The sequence below is a fragment of the Trachypithecus francoisi genome, unplaced genomic scaffold (assembly GCF_009764315.1).
Source record: "Trachypithecus francoisi isolate TF-2019V2 unplaced genomic scaffold, Tfra_2.0 Lachesis_group1, whole genome shotgun sequence".
NCBI classification, from domain to species: domain Eukaryota; kingdom Metazoa; phylum Chordata; class Mammalia; order Primates; family Cercopithecidae; genus Trachypithecus; species Trachypithecus francoisi.
This window is the reverse complement of record NW_022681454.1, coordinates 180,438,259-180,452,728: the sequence shown is the minus strand read 5'-3', so window position 1 is coordinate 180,452,728 and position 14,470 is coordinate 180,438,259. Positions and strand designations below refer to the sequence as shown.

The 14,470-nt window shown below is 39.6% G+C and overlaps 1 protein-coding gene across 5 annotated transcripts in view; it reads left to right on the top strand.

Moving 5' to 3' along the window:
* The window catches only part of FAT1 (FAT atypical cadherin 1), a 140,853-nt gene that overhangs the window by 79,446 nt on the left and 46,937 nt on the right, over positions 1-14,470 (top strand). For all 5 annotated transcript variants that reach the window (XR_004438251.1, XM_033215936.1, XM_033215935.1 and 2 more), the window contains exons 4-6: positions 9,772-9,833; positions 12,658-12,987; positions 13,363-13,573. Coding sequence is in view for 4 of the 5 variants with exons in the window: in XM_033215936.1 (XP_033071827.1) it covers positions 9,772-9,833; positions 12,658-12,987; positions 13,363-13,573 (603 nt within the window). In the remaining variant the exon portion in view is untranslated. The remainder of the gene's footprint in view (positions 1-9,771; positions 9,834-12,657; positions 12,988-13,362; positions 13,574-14,470) is intronic.

Below are 14,470 nucleotides of genomic sequence, written 5' to 3'. Positions count from 1 at the left end.
TTACGTCTTCAGGGATGCTTATCCAAGTCAGTTCACACTCACAGCTTCCAGGAACCACCATTCCCTCCACCACAAAGGTGTTTTCAAAAAGATGGAAAGTAGGCTGTTCAGTGGAAATGTGTATAGCCATTTAGATCCTTTTTTTTTTTTAATGTTGTAAAGACTGCATTTCATTTAACTTAAACGTTGTAACAGGCTTTAATGATTTGGTCAGTAGTTGCAGACTTGTCAGGAAGATTGTGGGTGATGTTTTAGGACTTAATCAGCCGTTGAAGAACAGGTGGAATCTTCAGGTGGGCTCTTCTGGCCACTTCTGTGTTGCGTTTTTTTGCAACGTAATTATGCTTCTTATGGTACGTAAGAACCATACTTGAGAAATACTGTTTATTTCTCATATGTCCATAGTACTATTGTGTTTCTGTATCTCAAATAGTATTTTAAAGAAATAGACAATATGCTTTGTTCCAGAGTAAGTCCAGTAGTAGTTATTATAATGACTGAAAACAAAACTGTGAAGAGTGAATTTTTTTCAACTTCTGTCAGCGCCTGTGCTGAGGTCAGCATGAGATGGAATCACTGGGAAACTTTATGAGATTGTACATTCTGGGTCCTCGTGAGCGAAGAGTGTGATTTGGTGGCCCTGGCACGGGGCGGGAAGAAGGGGGGTTTGGCGTTCACACCCCGTGATCCCAATGCACACCTCTGCAGGAAAAGGCTCCAGCAGTAGCGCCTTCTGAACAGTGTCCTCGGTGGGAGCTCCACACTTCTGCTGACTCAGACCTTCAGGAATTTATTCCATATGCCTAGACCTCATTTCCTCATGTTTTAAGGTACAGGATTTGGGCTAGAGCATCGTGAAAGACATTCTGGCTTTAGCAAACTTTGTTGTTACAGTAAGAGGATACTTAGCACCCATGATCCATTTCATTAAAAATTTGCTGCAACTCAAAAACATTAGAAAAAGTCGTATAGAGGATATGCCACTTTAATATTTCTAAGAAGTTTGAGTTTTTTATATACATGGCCATATATTAATGTATATATTTAAGGCCTAAAAAATAATGTATTTGCGATTTTCCAGCCTAAGTTTAGTTTTCAGCCATCGAATACTTCTGTATTTTCACTCTGAGCTTTAAAATGTTTTAATATTTAAATTTATTTGAGTAATATGCTCGTTAAAGATTAAAGATTGTCACAATAAAGTAGTATATAAAATGGAGTTCTCCTCCTCTCTCCTGTCTTCCCTCCAGCCACCTGTTCCATTTCCCAGGAGTAGCTAGAAGTAATATTTCAGGGTTTAACGTGTCACAACTCGTGTGCACAGGAGTGTGTGTACACGTTACATCTGTGCACATGTATGCATGTCTCATCAGCACCTTGCCTGCTGGTTTTTGTAGCACTCCTTATCTAAAAGTTACCCGAGCAGTGTAGGTTTCACAGTCTGCCCATGAGTGTATTACGGCTGTTTTATTGTCATTGTCCTTAGTGTTGCTGATTCTTAAAGCACACTGAATGTCCCTGGGAGCAGCCCCTGCCACAGTCAGGATTGAAGGGTAGAAATCTAACTTCCAGATCCCAGTAGTAACAACTCCTGAAGAAATTACACGGAAGACCCCTACAACTTAAATGAGACACTTCCTTTACCACCAAATATACTATGATTGCAGTTCTTAAACTTAGTATAGAATAGAATATATGAAAGTGTTTCAGAGAAATCATTGGGTGAAAATGGTGTGTACCTAAAGTGCATGCTTGCAGTCAAAGGTTGGTCAAAATAATGCTGTGCTTAATAAAACGTTGTGAGAAAGGGATGGATCCCAGAGGACTCCTTCCTGCAGAAGGACCTGGGCTTGCTGGAGAGAATGTTCAAATCCTAGAGGAAAGTGAGATCACTGAATAATTTTGTTGTATAATCATTATATGTATTAAATATGATTATGATAGATACATTTAGAGTTGTCTATGTGAATTAAGAGCTTAGACTCTGGAATCAGACTTAGGGTCAAATCTCAGCATTGCATTTAGCTGGCTATGATTTTATCTCTCCAAACCTCAGATATCTTAAAAATAAAGAGAGTATATTGGTAGCTCCCTTCTAGGGTTGCTGTTAGTACCCAGTGAGAGTGACGTGTGTAAAATGCCTAGCCCAGAGCTGGGTCTTGGGAAGCACATAATTCGTGTTGGCTGAAAAGCGAACTATGAGAGAATAGTTTAATATTCACCTCTGCCTTTTACATGTGGGAGTTGTTTCCTTAAATAAATTGTATGCCTTTGAGGACAAGAGCCTTGTCTTAGGCTTTCGTGTATGTCTCTCATGGTGACATTCGGGAACAGCATTCTGAGCAGTTGAATAGCAGTGCAGACTGAACAAGTGGGTGACTGAGATCGTAAACATTATGACATCACTGCTGTTTATGAACATAGATTAATTTATTCACTTTTAGTGCTTAGGAAAAAGAAGCAAAAACAAAAGAAAAAACTGGTAGAGTAATGATTCTCCGAGTCACAGCTAAGCACAGAGCCTCTTGGTTGGTACGTGTTCAGGTGAAGCAGCAGAGCAGCAATTCTAAAGCAGCCCTCTTGGTTGCCCGCTGAGCCAAGTGGAGACTCATAGCAGAGAACGGTGGGCAGGAGCGTGGCAGGGCAGTGCCAGCACAGTCAAAATCTGGGAAACTTTTACTTTTTTTTTTTTTTTTCTATGTAGGATTAAGACAGATGTCTACAGAAATTTGGATTTAGATAAATATTTTTGCTTCAAATTTTAACCACAGAAAAAGATTTTGAATATTGCAGATGTTAAAGTTTTTAGTTTTGACAGGCAGCATTTGAAATTGGAGATGCTGTAAAGGATCAGACATAATGGGTGGCTATTTAAATTTAGATTATTTAAAGTTAAAATTCAGTTACTTGGTGACATCAGCTCCATTTCAAGCGCGTAGTGGCCACGTGTGGCCTGGTGCTACCGTATTGGACAATGCAAATTATAGAACACACAGATCGTCACAGAAATTTCTGTTGGACAGTGCTTTTCTAGAATGTGTATGACTGTGGTTCATGAATTATTGTAAAATAAAAGGGTGGAAAGGCTGAAATCATTGTAGGGGGTAGAGGAAAATAACCAGAGTAAAAGAATATATCGGGTGACCAGATTTTTACCTTTTTCCCTTGATCTTTTCCCTTCCTCTACTTATTCTCTAGTAGAGTGATTGAAAAGTGGTTCCAAGTAAATTTCCTTCCAGGTGAGGTGAACACAGGACTGCAGAGTTTCCTTCCTTTAGAGTCAGGACCCTGTCTTTTACAGTATGGGGTCGTCAATGACTCTCACTACAGATCACAAGTGCTTGCTCTCTCGTTGCAGTTGGACCTGAATCCTATTCAGAAATCCTATTTTTTTCCTTCTCTAGCTGCCATCTTTCGTATATATGAATGGGACAGTCTCACTCTGTCGCCTAGTCTCAATTGTAGTGGCCCGCTCTCGGCTCACTACAACCTCCGCTTCCCGGGTTCAAATGAGTCTTGTGCCTTAGCCTCCCAAGTGGCTGGGATTACAGGTGCACGCCACCACACCCAGCTAATTTTAGAATTTTTAGTAGAGATGGGGTTTCTCCATGTTGACCAGGCTGGTCTTGAACTCCTAGCTTCAAGTGATTAACCTGCCTTGGCCTCCCAAAGTGCTGGGATTATGCCATCTATCTGTATCCACAGTGCTGATGTTGCAATTTATTTTTTATAGAACCAAAGTCTTCAGTCCCTCCCTGGTTTCCTTCACTTTTAATGTAGACTTACTAGATTTATTGAACCCCCAACTTCAGTACTTTGCTAAATGACATTGAGTAAGCAACTTAATCTCTCTAAGCCTGTAAAAACTGGGATATCTTCACATATTTACACATACATATGTGAAGATATACACATATACATATGTGGAGATATCTCAATTTTTTACAGGCTTAGAGAGATTAACATATATATATACCCACACACACATATGTAATGAAGTATATATTAAAACATAGTATCTTGGCTAACAAACTGTCAAAATTGAGTGGCTTGAAATAACTGTCATAATTTAGGTTAGGGTTCTGCTGGACGGTTCTTCCACTTTTGAAATAACTCATAATTTAGTTTTGGGTTCTGCTGGGCGCTTCTTCCACTCTTGTGCAGGCTTGGCTAGTGGTTTTCTGGTCCTCAGTGGCCTCACTCGCATGTCGGGCAGTGGTGGGTGGGTTGTCTGCTGGAGCAGCACGAATGACTAGACCACGTCTTCTCATCCAGCCAAGTCCACACTTTCCTGGAACACAGAGTTGCTGGCAAGAGCCTTCTTCCTGCTTCCTGTTTTCTGTGTGTAGCTCCTGTGCCGTGTTTTCTGTTAGTGCCCTATAATCTAGCCTGTCTTATTGTTTCTCACATATAAAGTAGTCTTTGCCAACTTCTAGCCTTCATCCTGGTTTCTTGCAAACAAGACTGTCTTATCTCCACTTTCTGAGTGGACAGGACAACACAGTAGGCTGAATGCATAGATCACTCCAGCTGCATGGACCATGTCACATGACTGTCTTCACCTGCTAGTCCTTTGATGTTCACTTTTACGTCTATCTACTTTGCGAAGTCTACTTTAGCTCTTGAATTTTGAGACGTTTGGAGATGGTTTTGATATTGATTTATAATAAATGTCAAAGGGTACAAGTCTATATTGAAACATTATAGCTGATCTGACATGCTCTCTGTTCTAAATGACTCATCTCTAAATGTCTAAAGTGGCATTGAAAGGCCATGAGTGGTTTTTCATGATGTTCATCAAGTGCCGCAAAGTTTGGCTCCTGCATTGTGCATACATTGATGGGGTGACCTGGTAACTGCTCATTGGTGGGAATATACTGTGTCTGCTGTCTCAGCCCGCCCGCATTTATCATGGTTTTGTTATATGGAAAGCGTTTTTCTGGACCAGGGAAAGAAAAATTTCTCGTTTTTCTTCCTTTCTATTTTTAATTATCAGTGCTTGGCAGAAGAGGAAGATAAAACACAAAGTTACAAAAAGAAAACAATTGCATATACATTTTTCTGCTTTTGCCTCCTCTTTTGTCTCCTAACTTGCTTTTGTGGACCTATTAAATGACTAATGATGAATCTTTCCTGTTTTTTCCTTACGGTTTATAAAAGTCACAGTTTAGAGTTCATGGAGAGTTGGAATACTATAACACAGTAAATTACAGTTAGGTGTGAAAAATAGGGAGAAAAAAGCGCTCATCTGAGCCTCAAGAGAACGAAATCCGACTCCTGGTTTTGTTAATGACTTACTAGTGGACTTGGAAAATTTTAACTTCTCTTTGGTTCCGGCAACTGAACTTGATAATCTTCAAGGTTTCTCTTTAGTTCTGACGTTCTGTACAGTTTCCTTTAAGTATATATCTTTCTGGGATTTGGCAAAAATACTGCAGATGGGCACAGATGTCGAAAATGAAAGAAGTGGATATACTTAGGAGGACACTTCCTACCTGCATGTAGTGGGTACAAGGAGCAGTTGTACTTTGGAAGTGTGTTTGATGTAGATGTTTCAGGTGGGCAGGGGTCAGGGGTGATGAGCAGGAGTGATGCTCACAGAGGCACGAGTGAGCGTGAACACAGAACGCATTCAGTAGACTGTTTCTCATGGCCAGCATGCAGGGGGTTCGGGTAGCATTCCCGGGGGTCAGGCACACCGTGTGTTGATTGCTGAAAGATAAAGTACACCTCTAAAAGACACCCAGAACACCTAGTATTTCATTGCCTCTTTAGGAAATTCTGTTTTCATTCTGTATGAAAATCCACAACTTCATTAGGAAATGCTGTTTTCATCCTGTATGAAAATCCCACAACTTCATTAGGAAATTCTGTTTTCATTCTGTGTGAAAATCCCACAACTTCATTAGGAAATTCTGTTTTCATTCTGTGTGAAAATCCCACAACTTCATTAGGAAATTCTGTTTTCATTCTGTGTGAAAATCCCACAACTTCATTAGGAAATTCTGTTTTCATTCTGCGTGAAAATCCCACAAGAAGCCTTAATTTTACCCTAATTTTTTGCAGAGAGGGTGCCCCCTTAGGACACTCGTGCCCGGCCTCTCTCTGGAGATGGCATTAGGGAAAAGCGCTATGGCAGCCTTGCTAAGATTCTTTTTGCTAAGAGTGTTGTGAATTCAGAGAGGTTTTTTTGTTGTTATTTGTTTGTTTTGTCAGTCTGAAATATCTTACGTGTTCTTCACAGAGAAGTAAATGCAACTTGCAGGGTTTCTTGCAGGACCTTGATTTGTGACTTGTGTCTCGTGTGTAGACCGGTGCTGTCCAGCAGCTTCCTGCCGTGGGGAGCACGTTCTGCATCTGCCTTGCTCCATGCTGTCATCACCGGCCCACAGGGGCTGCTGCACCCTGGAAATTTGGCTTAGTGTGATTGAGAAACTGAAGTGTAAACTTTACTGAATTTTAATTAATTTAAACTTCACTGGCCTCGGGTGGCTAGTGGCGACTGTAGTTGTTAGTGGGGGTCTAGATCTTCGTCTTCTCCTTTGTTGTTTACAGTTACATGTGAGACAATCTTCGGTAAAAGAAATATTTCTCTTTGTCTGCTTCCTGCCTCACTTTCTCTTTCCTTCCAGGCTTCTCTGAAGTACGTCCTTAAAATCCCTTGCTTTTGGCTTCTGGGAAACCAAGCTTCTCTTCCAGCAGAATGCTTCCTAGGCTGAAAATCAGCCTGCAATTTTCTTTACCTTTTTTATAGGTCCACTGTTCTCTTTAGTTTTCATACTCACTTCTGTGCTTGTGGCCTGAGTCACACCTGTCTGTGTGCCCACAACTTCTTCCCTGCACTTCAGATCTGTGCTGCTTAATACCTGCAGGGTGCTGCTGCCGGCGCCTAACAACCCATCGCAGCACCTGGTACACCCTGCCTATAAATATGTACTAAAGGGTTCTCTGTTGGCTCACTTACGAGCTGTGAATTTATATCGTTTTCAGGTTTACAGTAGTTTATGTATCTCCCTCACTCTAGATCATATTTTTAATTCTGCTCTTTCATAGTTTTAAGAAATTCACATGTTCACACATTTAAGTGTTTCTTGAGGGTAAGAGAGAGAGAGCTGCGTGAGCAAGCTATGCAAGAAAGACAGTCTGTGTCCTCATGGGTTTTCCCGTATAGAAAAAAGACTTATTTTTAAATGAGGGGTTTAATACTGTGGAGTAATATTATGATAGAAGAAATATTAGGACTTGGAGAATCCAGCAGCAGGAACCCACGCGAGTCCCCGCAGTGAGTTTAAACCCACTTCAGTTTAAACTGAGGGGTGAGGCAGTGACTCGGGGTCATCAGACTGGAATGGAAAGAAGGGGGTATTACCATTCATTGCATTGGGATGGGATTAATGGTCCATCTGAGTTAACAGAAGAGAATTAATTTGAGGCCTATAGAACATGTGGATAATTTCAGACCCAGGAAGGAGGTGGTCAGGTAGCCTTTTGGCTTTATGTGGATTTTTTTTTTTTTTTAGACAGAGGCTTGCTCTGTCACCCAGGCTGAGTGCAGTGGTGCAATCTCAGCTCACTGCGGCCTCCTCCTCCCAGGTTCAAGCAATTTTTCTGCCTTAGCCTCCTGAGTAGCTGGGATTACAGGTGCATGCCACCATGCTGGCTAGTTTTTTGTATCTTTAGTAGAGACAGGGTTTTGCCATGTTGACCAGGCTGGTCTTGAACTTCTTAGCTCAGGTGATCCGCCCGCCTCAGCCTCCCAAAGTGCTGGGATTGCAGGTGTGAGCCAGCACACCCAGCCTTTTTACATGGAATTGGTAGTATGGACGCAGGTACAGCTTTCATTAGCCTTCTTGTGTGCTGTAAGTAAATTGTAGAGTGAGGAATTGTATTTGCTCACACGTATTTGCACAGTGCGGTCTGGTGAGTGATTAAGTGCCCTACAGAAGAATACTATTTTCTGGCGAATGTGTCAAGCTGCTTTTCCACGTGATGTTACCATCGATCACGACTTCCTGGTGGACACATTACAATAATTAGATGTGGGACTTATCAAGTGGCTTCTTGTCGTTCCTGAACTATTTACAACCACAGTTAGAAGAGGGTGATACATTTTTAATAGGGGAAAAAAGAGATTTAACTTAAAAGGTTTTTGACTAATGAAGATTAAGCTTGTGCCACATTTAAGTGTCATTTTTACACCCTTAAGCAGTGTGAAGCATTTCCCTTTAGCCCCTTTTAATCTAGACGTATGGTCTGGGAAAGCCCCAGTGTGGAGTTATGATATAGTCTTCTGTTGTCCTTGTTAAAAAGAGAACACTGTTTTGTTGAATTGTGAGGAAAATAGTGTTGATTTAGATTCTTAGTAACTACTTAAGGAAAAAATAAACCTTTGAATTAAATGAAAACACAAAGCTTTCACTTATAACTGCAGAGAAACATTTTGAATATCCCTTAATTGATAGTTCAGTGAAATTAGTTAAGATGATGGGAGAAAATAAATTAGATTAATAAAGTCTATTCCTAAATGTGAATTATTTGAAGTATTTCCCTATGGGGGGGGAAAAAAACAGCACTGGCAGGAGAGTGTTTAGCCCTGGTAATTGTCCTGCCACACAGGCTCCACCTGATTTTAAGGTCAGAGGTGCAGATCATGCTGGATGCACCTGTCACCATCAACACAGATTGGGGACGACATTTTAGTGGTTAGGGGAATTTTGTTTGTGGTTTTGGTGAAGCACAAGAATACATTTTATAAATTGTAATTATCTTCTAGTTCCAACATATGCTGACAGTTGAGCAGTTATTAAAGTTCTCAAGAGAGTTCAAAACTCATATAGATATTCTAGTTCGATAGGAAATTTTTTTTTCTAGAATATGGAATTTGAGAATCATTAATTTTCTTGTATGGGAAATTAAATGAGCAAGATTACCCAGAAAATTACATTGCTTTTTATAACAGTTCTTTATTTATGAGAGTGGATAATTCAAAGGTAATAAATTAGAGTTAACATTTTATTCTCAATAGCCCTTTTTAATACAGTTATAGAAGTTATTTCTGTCAACTCTCAGTTATCTGTTGAGCAGTTAAAGGAGATGGATGAGATTGAAATCCTGGATAACTTCATCTCACCTTTAAAAAATCTTTTCTGACAAAATGTGTATTGAAACCACTAACAAACAGAAAATGTAACTGATTCCAGTTTTTCTACTTTCTTACTATTTGTCATCTATCCAATATGTTTATAAGTCATTAAAGTAAGAAAGTATAAAGTATGCTATTGTTTGTAGACAAAATAACTAACCATACCTGGAAATTACATTTCTTTAGTAAGAAATTTCTTTCTTCTTTTTTTCTTGAGAAGAAATTTGCTTAGACTTTTAAAAGATTTTGGTTTTGTTTTATATTTTATTTTTGAGACGGAGTGTCACTCTGTTGGCCAGGCTGGAGTGCATTGGTGTGATCTCTGCTCACAGCAACCTGCACCTCCCAGGTTCAAGCAGTTCCTGCCTCAGTCTCCCAAGTAACTGGGATTACAGTCACGCACCACCTCGCTTGATTAATTTTTGTGTTTTTTGTAGTAACAGGGTTTCACCATGTTGGCCAGGCTGGCCTCCAACTCCTGACCTCAAGGGATCCACCCACCTGGGCCTCCCAGAGTGCTGGGATTACAGGCGTGAGCTACTGTGCCTGGCCAAGAGTGTGATTTTAATTGCAATATTTTGTAATTGACCTTATTTTGTGAGGATTAATGAACTGTTACCATTTTACAGGTCTCATCACAACTACATCAAGGAAGCTAGACCGAGAACAGCAAGATGAACACATATTAGAGGTATGTTTTTTATCTTTAATATTTAAAGATTTGTAGTTATAAGTATCATGGGAAAGAACAATCTTGTTCCCATTAACCAGTATTCTTAGCTATTAATATTTTGTTGTATTATTATTATTTACTGGTTATTAGGAAAAAGGAATATAAGGAAATTGTTAATGAATATAGCTCTTGTGCCCTTTATCCCTCAATGACATTCCCAGAATACACGGCCACTGTCATGCACCCCATTCAGATCTTTGTATTTTATGCTCACACAGACACACGGGGCAAACAGAATTGTAAACAGTGTCACGTGGAATTCATTTACATTTACATAAGTGATGTTTTTCTGTATACATCTTTTTTCCCCCTTACTATTATGTTTTGAGATATATTTATGTTGGTATTTATAGATCTGTTTCAACCTTTTTACCTAGAGGTAATTTGTTTCCAGATTCATTTTTTTACTCTTAAACAATTGCATTATTTTTGCATTTTAAACTATGAATTATTTAGTTGGTGCTTCTTAAATGCCTCAACAGTAAAAGTAGATGGAAGTCGCAGATGTGCTCTTCTAGAAAGTTCTAGTAACTAGACTTCTCATTCTCATGGCTACTTTACAAGGCCTTTTAGGCCTTAGAAAACCCATAGCTGCTTATCATTTGTTGGTCACCTGGTTTTTGGCTAATAGTAAATCCATTGCAGAAAAAGACCAGAAATAACTTGGAGAGGGAAGGTGGAGCGTAACATGGACGTCAGGTTGATGAGATCGCGGGTCCGTGTCATCAGGAAGTGGCAGACCACGGAGAGGGGGCGTAGAGACATCCCTCTGTCCCGTGTGGAAGGCTGGTGTTCACTGTCAGAGTCAGGCTTGCAAAAGGCCACCTGCCTTTGTTGAATTGAGTTATAGCGCTCTTCTTCCACTCTAACAGTATAAGTGACAAAATTCTAAACTGTAACTTCCGAAAATTTCTTTTAATATTGCTGTTTATAATGCCTGCTTAATTTCATTTTATCCTTGGTCAAGTTTTCTTACCGTTGTCAGTAAATACTTAGTCTTTTGTAGTTGTGCAGTGTGTGCCTGTGTGCATGCGTGCACGTGTGTGTACATGCGTACACGTGTGTGTGCATGGAAATTGGGAATCCCCGCAGGCAAAGGTGGTTTCACGGCCACAGTGCTTTCCCCATTAGGAACTGCTTCATCTACTACATCTGAGTTTTTAGTTTTTAGAGTGTAAAGGTCCCTTGAATTCATTTTCTTTATGATAGAGCAGAGTTTTGAATTTGCATTCTCTCACGACAAGGATTGACAGAAGGGGCGAGTGCGGTGGCTGACAAAAATAAACAGATGGGAAAATAGGAGAGCAGTAGTTGTGTTGACATTTTGCTCCAGTCCTTACAAATTTCACATTAATTGCATACCTCACTCCAGAGCCCTCTTTTCTCAGTGAGTGTCAAAGGCTAGGTGGAAGCAGATACCAGATGTATAGCACTTTGAAAGTAATTTTTGGACATTGATGGGAAATACATTTCCCCTTCAGCATACATAATTTGTGTATTTTTCAGTAGGGTCCTTTGGGTGTGGTATATTTGAGAGCCAGTGCTGGCATTGATTTGGCTGTCTTAAAGATAGTGTGTCTGCATTACGTGTTGAAAGCTGTGACTAGCTACTGGTTCTTGAACCCAAAGTTAGGAACAATTTGGTGATGAATACTAAAAAACATAGTGCTTGCTTGTATTTCTCTTTCTTGTTTTTCTAAAGCTCATATGCAAACTGATGAAAAGGAAATGTTTCGAGAGTTTAAAATTCAAATAGTAATACTTTTATTTTGAAAAAGCTTAGGAAGGTAAATAATATAAAGTAAAGCAACTACTTAAATATTTTTGACAAGCACCATCAGGGTATAGTCACACTCTAATAAACAGGATTTACAACTGCCAGACTTCAGTCTACCTGACTGTTTTTAGTGTTTTGGTAATTCATTTGGAAGAAGGTGGGGTGTGGATGAGGGGAGAATAAGCATTACTAATATCATTACATTTAACGTACCCATTGACATAAACGTGAACATTTGATTTAAGGGTGAAATGGTCTCTTACGGATATAGAAACAGTCATCAGTGCAGTCCTCAAGACTCTCTGATATTTTTTCCTAAATAGAATATAAGAATATATGGTTAGTTTACTTAAAATGAAAGTTATTTTATCATCATTTTACTGAAAATCTTATTTAATGAGTTGGTCTTAAATTTAAATGTTTAGGTCCACTCCTATAAAACATCTGTAGAGGAAAACAGCCAAAATAAAATGGTGATTACTGGTATTAAAAGGTGTGCTATTTATTTACCACGTACTTTTAAATGACAATTTAGTATATTTTATTGATGAAGTTTAACATTTTTTACATGATATTTGGAAATTTTATTTTTAAGTATGTAGAGTGTATTGTTTTTAAGAAGACTCTTTAAATGTGTAAAGCCGAATCTTCACGTATCTCTTCCATGGCCTAAAGGTATTAAGTTTTTGGTAGCTTAACATTTGGGTGAAGTTCGCTTTCCAAGTTACAGTAGTGTGAGAAGAGAGCCGGCGTGGTCAGGAAGGCGTGCAGGGGTGTGGCTGTTTCTTTCTTAGCCATGCCTGCCCCCTTGACTCTCTCCCTGTAGAGACAGGAGGTGCTGCCTCACCTCCTTCCAGCGCTGTTGTTGGAATGAGGAGCTGCTGTGTCTGAGTCCTCGTGCCCTGCGAAAGGTAGAGCTTTACACACACGCGGAGTCGCATTAGGAAGAAGATGCTTTTTATATAGTGTATCTAACATGTTTATCTGTGAACTTTAAAAAAACAGGTTACTGTGACAGACAATGGTAGCCCTCCCAAATCAACCATTGCAAGAGTCATTGTGACAATCCTTGATGAAAATGACAACAAACCCCAGTTTCTGCAAAAGTTCTACAAAATCAGACTCCCCGAGCGGGAAAAGCCAGACCGAGAAAGAAACGGCAGGCGGGAACCCTTGTACCGCGTCATAGCCACCGACAAAGATGCGGGGCCCAATGCAGAAATCTCCTACAGCATCGAAGAAGGGAATGAGCACGGCAAGTTTTCCATTGAACCAAACACTGGAGTGGTTTCGTCCAGGAAGTTTTCAGCAGCTGGAGAATATGATATTCTTTCTGTGAGTGAAGATTGCAGTAGTGTAATTGTTTATATGTTGTGACTATAAAGCTTATTTTGCATTTCTTTAGTCACTTTATTTCTGTTTAGTAAACGGCTGAAGTGTTTGTGACCTAATGACCCCATTAGGCGTTACCGGATCATGTGGGAGAAGCACGGGTTTGTTTTTCCTTTTCGTCTGTCATTCAGGGTGTGTATGGTTTCTGTTGAATGTGGTCATGACATCGTTCTTTTATCAGGCGCTCAGTACACAGTATACAAATGTTAAGTGTTTGAAATTGGCTCAGTTTAAGACCAAACCAGTCTGTGCTCCATTCATTTCTGGGTGGTAACTTCTGATTTGCTGTTTTTAATCCCCTCTGCCCAAATGTTGCAGATTAAGGCAGTTGACAATGGTCGCCCTCAAAAGTCATCGACCACCAGACTCCATATTGAATGGATCTCCAAACCCAAACCGTCCCCGGAGCCCATTTTATTTGAAGAATCGTTTTTTACCTTTACTGTGATGGAAAGTGACCCCGTTGCTCACATGATTGGAGTAATATCTGTTGAGCCTCCTGGCATACCTCTTTGGTTTGACATCACGGGTAAGCATTCCTCCTCGTTTTCCTTGTCCTTACGGGTCACACTGAGGAGAACCTGCATACGGTTTGATGAGTTTTGGGCACGTGTCAGGATTTAAAATTGGGAATACGATCGACAGGTGGAGAATTTGCTTTAAACTATAATATTTTGATTGCAAAATTTTTCACAATATATAGCATATATTAAACTTGTTTAAAATAGGTCCTCTATTCTACCAAGTTATTAATTTAAAAATAAAATTTTTTAAAAGTTCATCAAGGAGTTACAGACAAAAGCCCTGAATGTTTTGGTCCAAAAGCACAACTTCTTAATGTTTAATTATTGATAACATAACCTGTAGCACATTGTTATTTTTAGTGAATATGATTGGAACAGTTAAAGTAACTATGCCTGTATGACTATCACATGTCAATATTTAAGAGGGAATAAGCTTACAAATTTTGATTCGTATACCTTTAAAGTTATGGTACCAGCTGTGGGTTTTTAGTTTTATTTACCTCATTTTCAACAGGAATGAGGATTCATTAGATTATTTCATCCTCCAGTCACGTTTACTTGCTAAAGCCATTTCTTCTTATTTGTCATGTAGTTTAGGTAAGACATTGAATGTAATACCCTAGTCAACATATTTTTTAAATTTCACATTAGACTTTGGCATCTTAGATTTTTTTTTTTTTTAATTGTTTCCTCACATTTTAGTTACAAGGGTATTTAAGAACAAGTGTATCTGTTGTGATTCGTTTCTCTAGGGGGAACTTTATGCCCGTTTTTCCTCTTCTACCCCTTAGTCATGTTACCCCCTAGCCCCCAAAAGTTGCAGCTGATGGACCCAGGCCCCGGGCCTTACCTTTGGAACGTTCATGCTAAACGGTTGGGCTGTTTTACCAGTTTGGTGATTG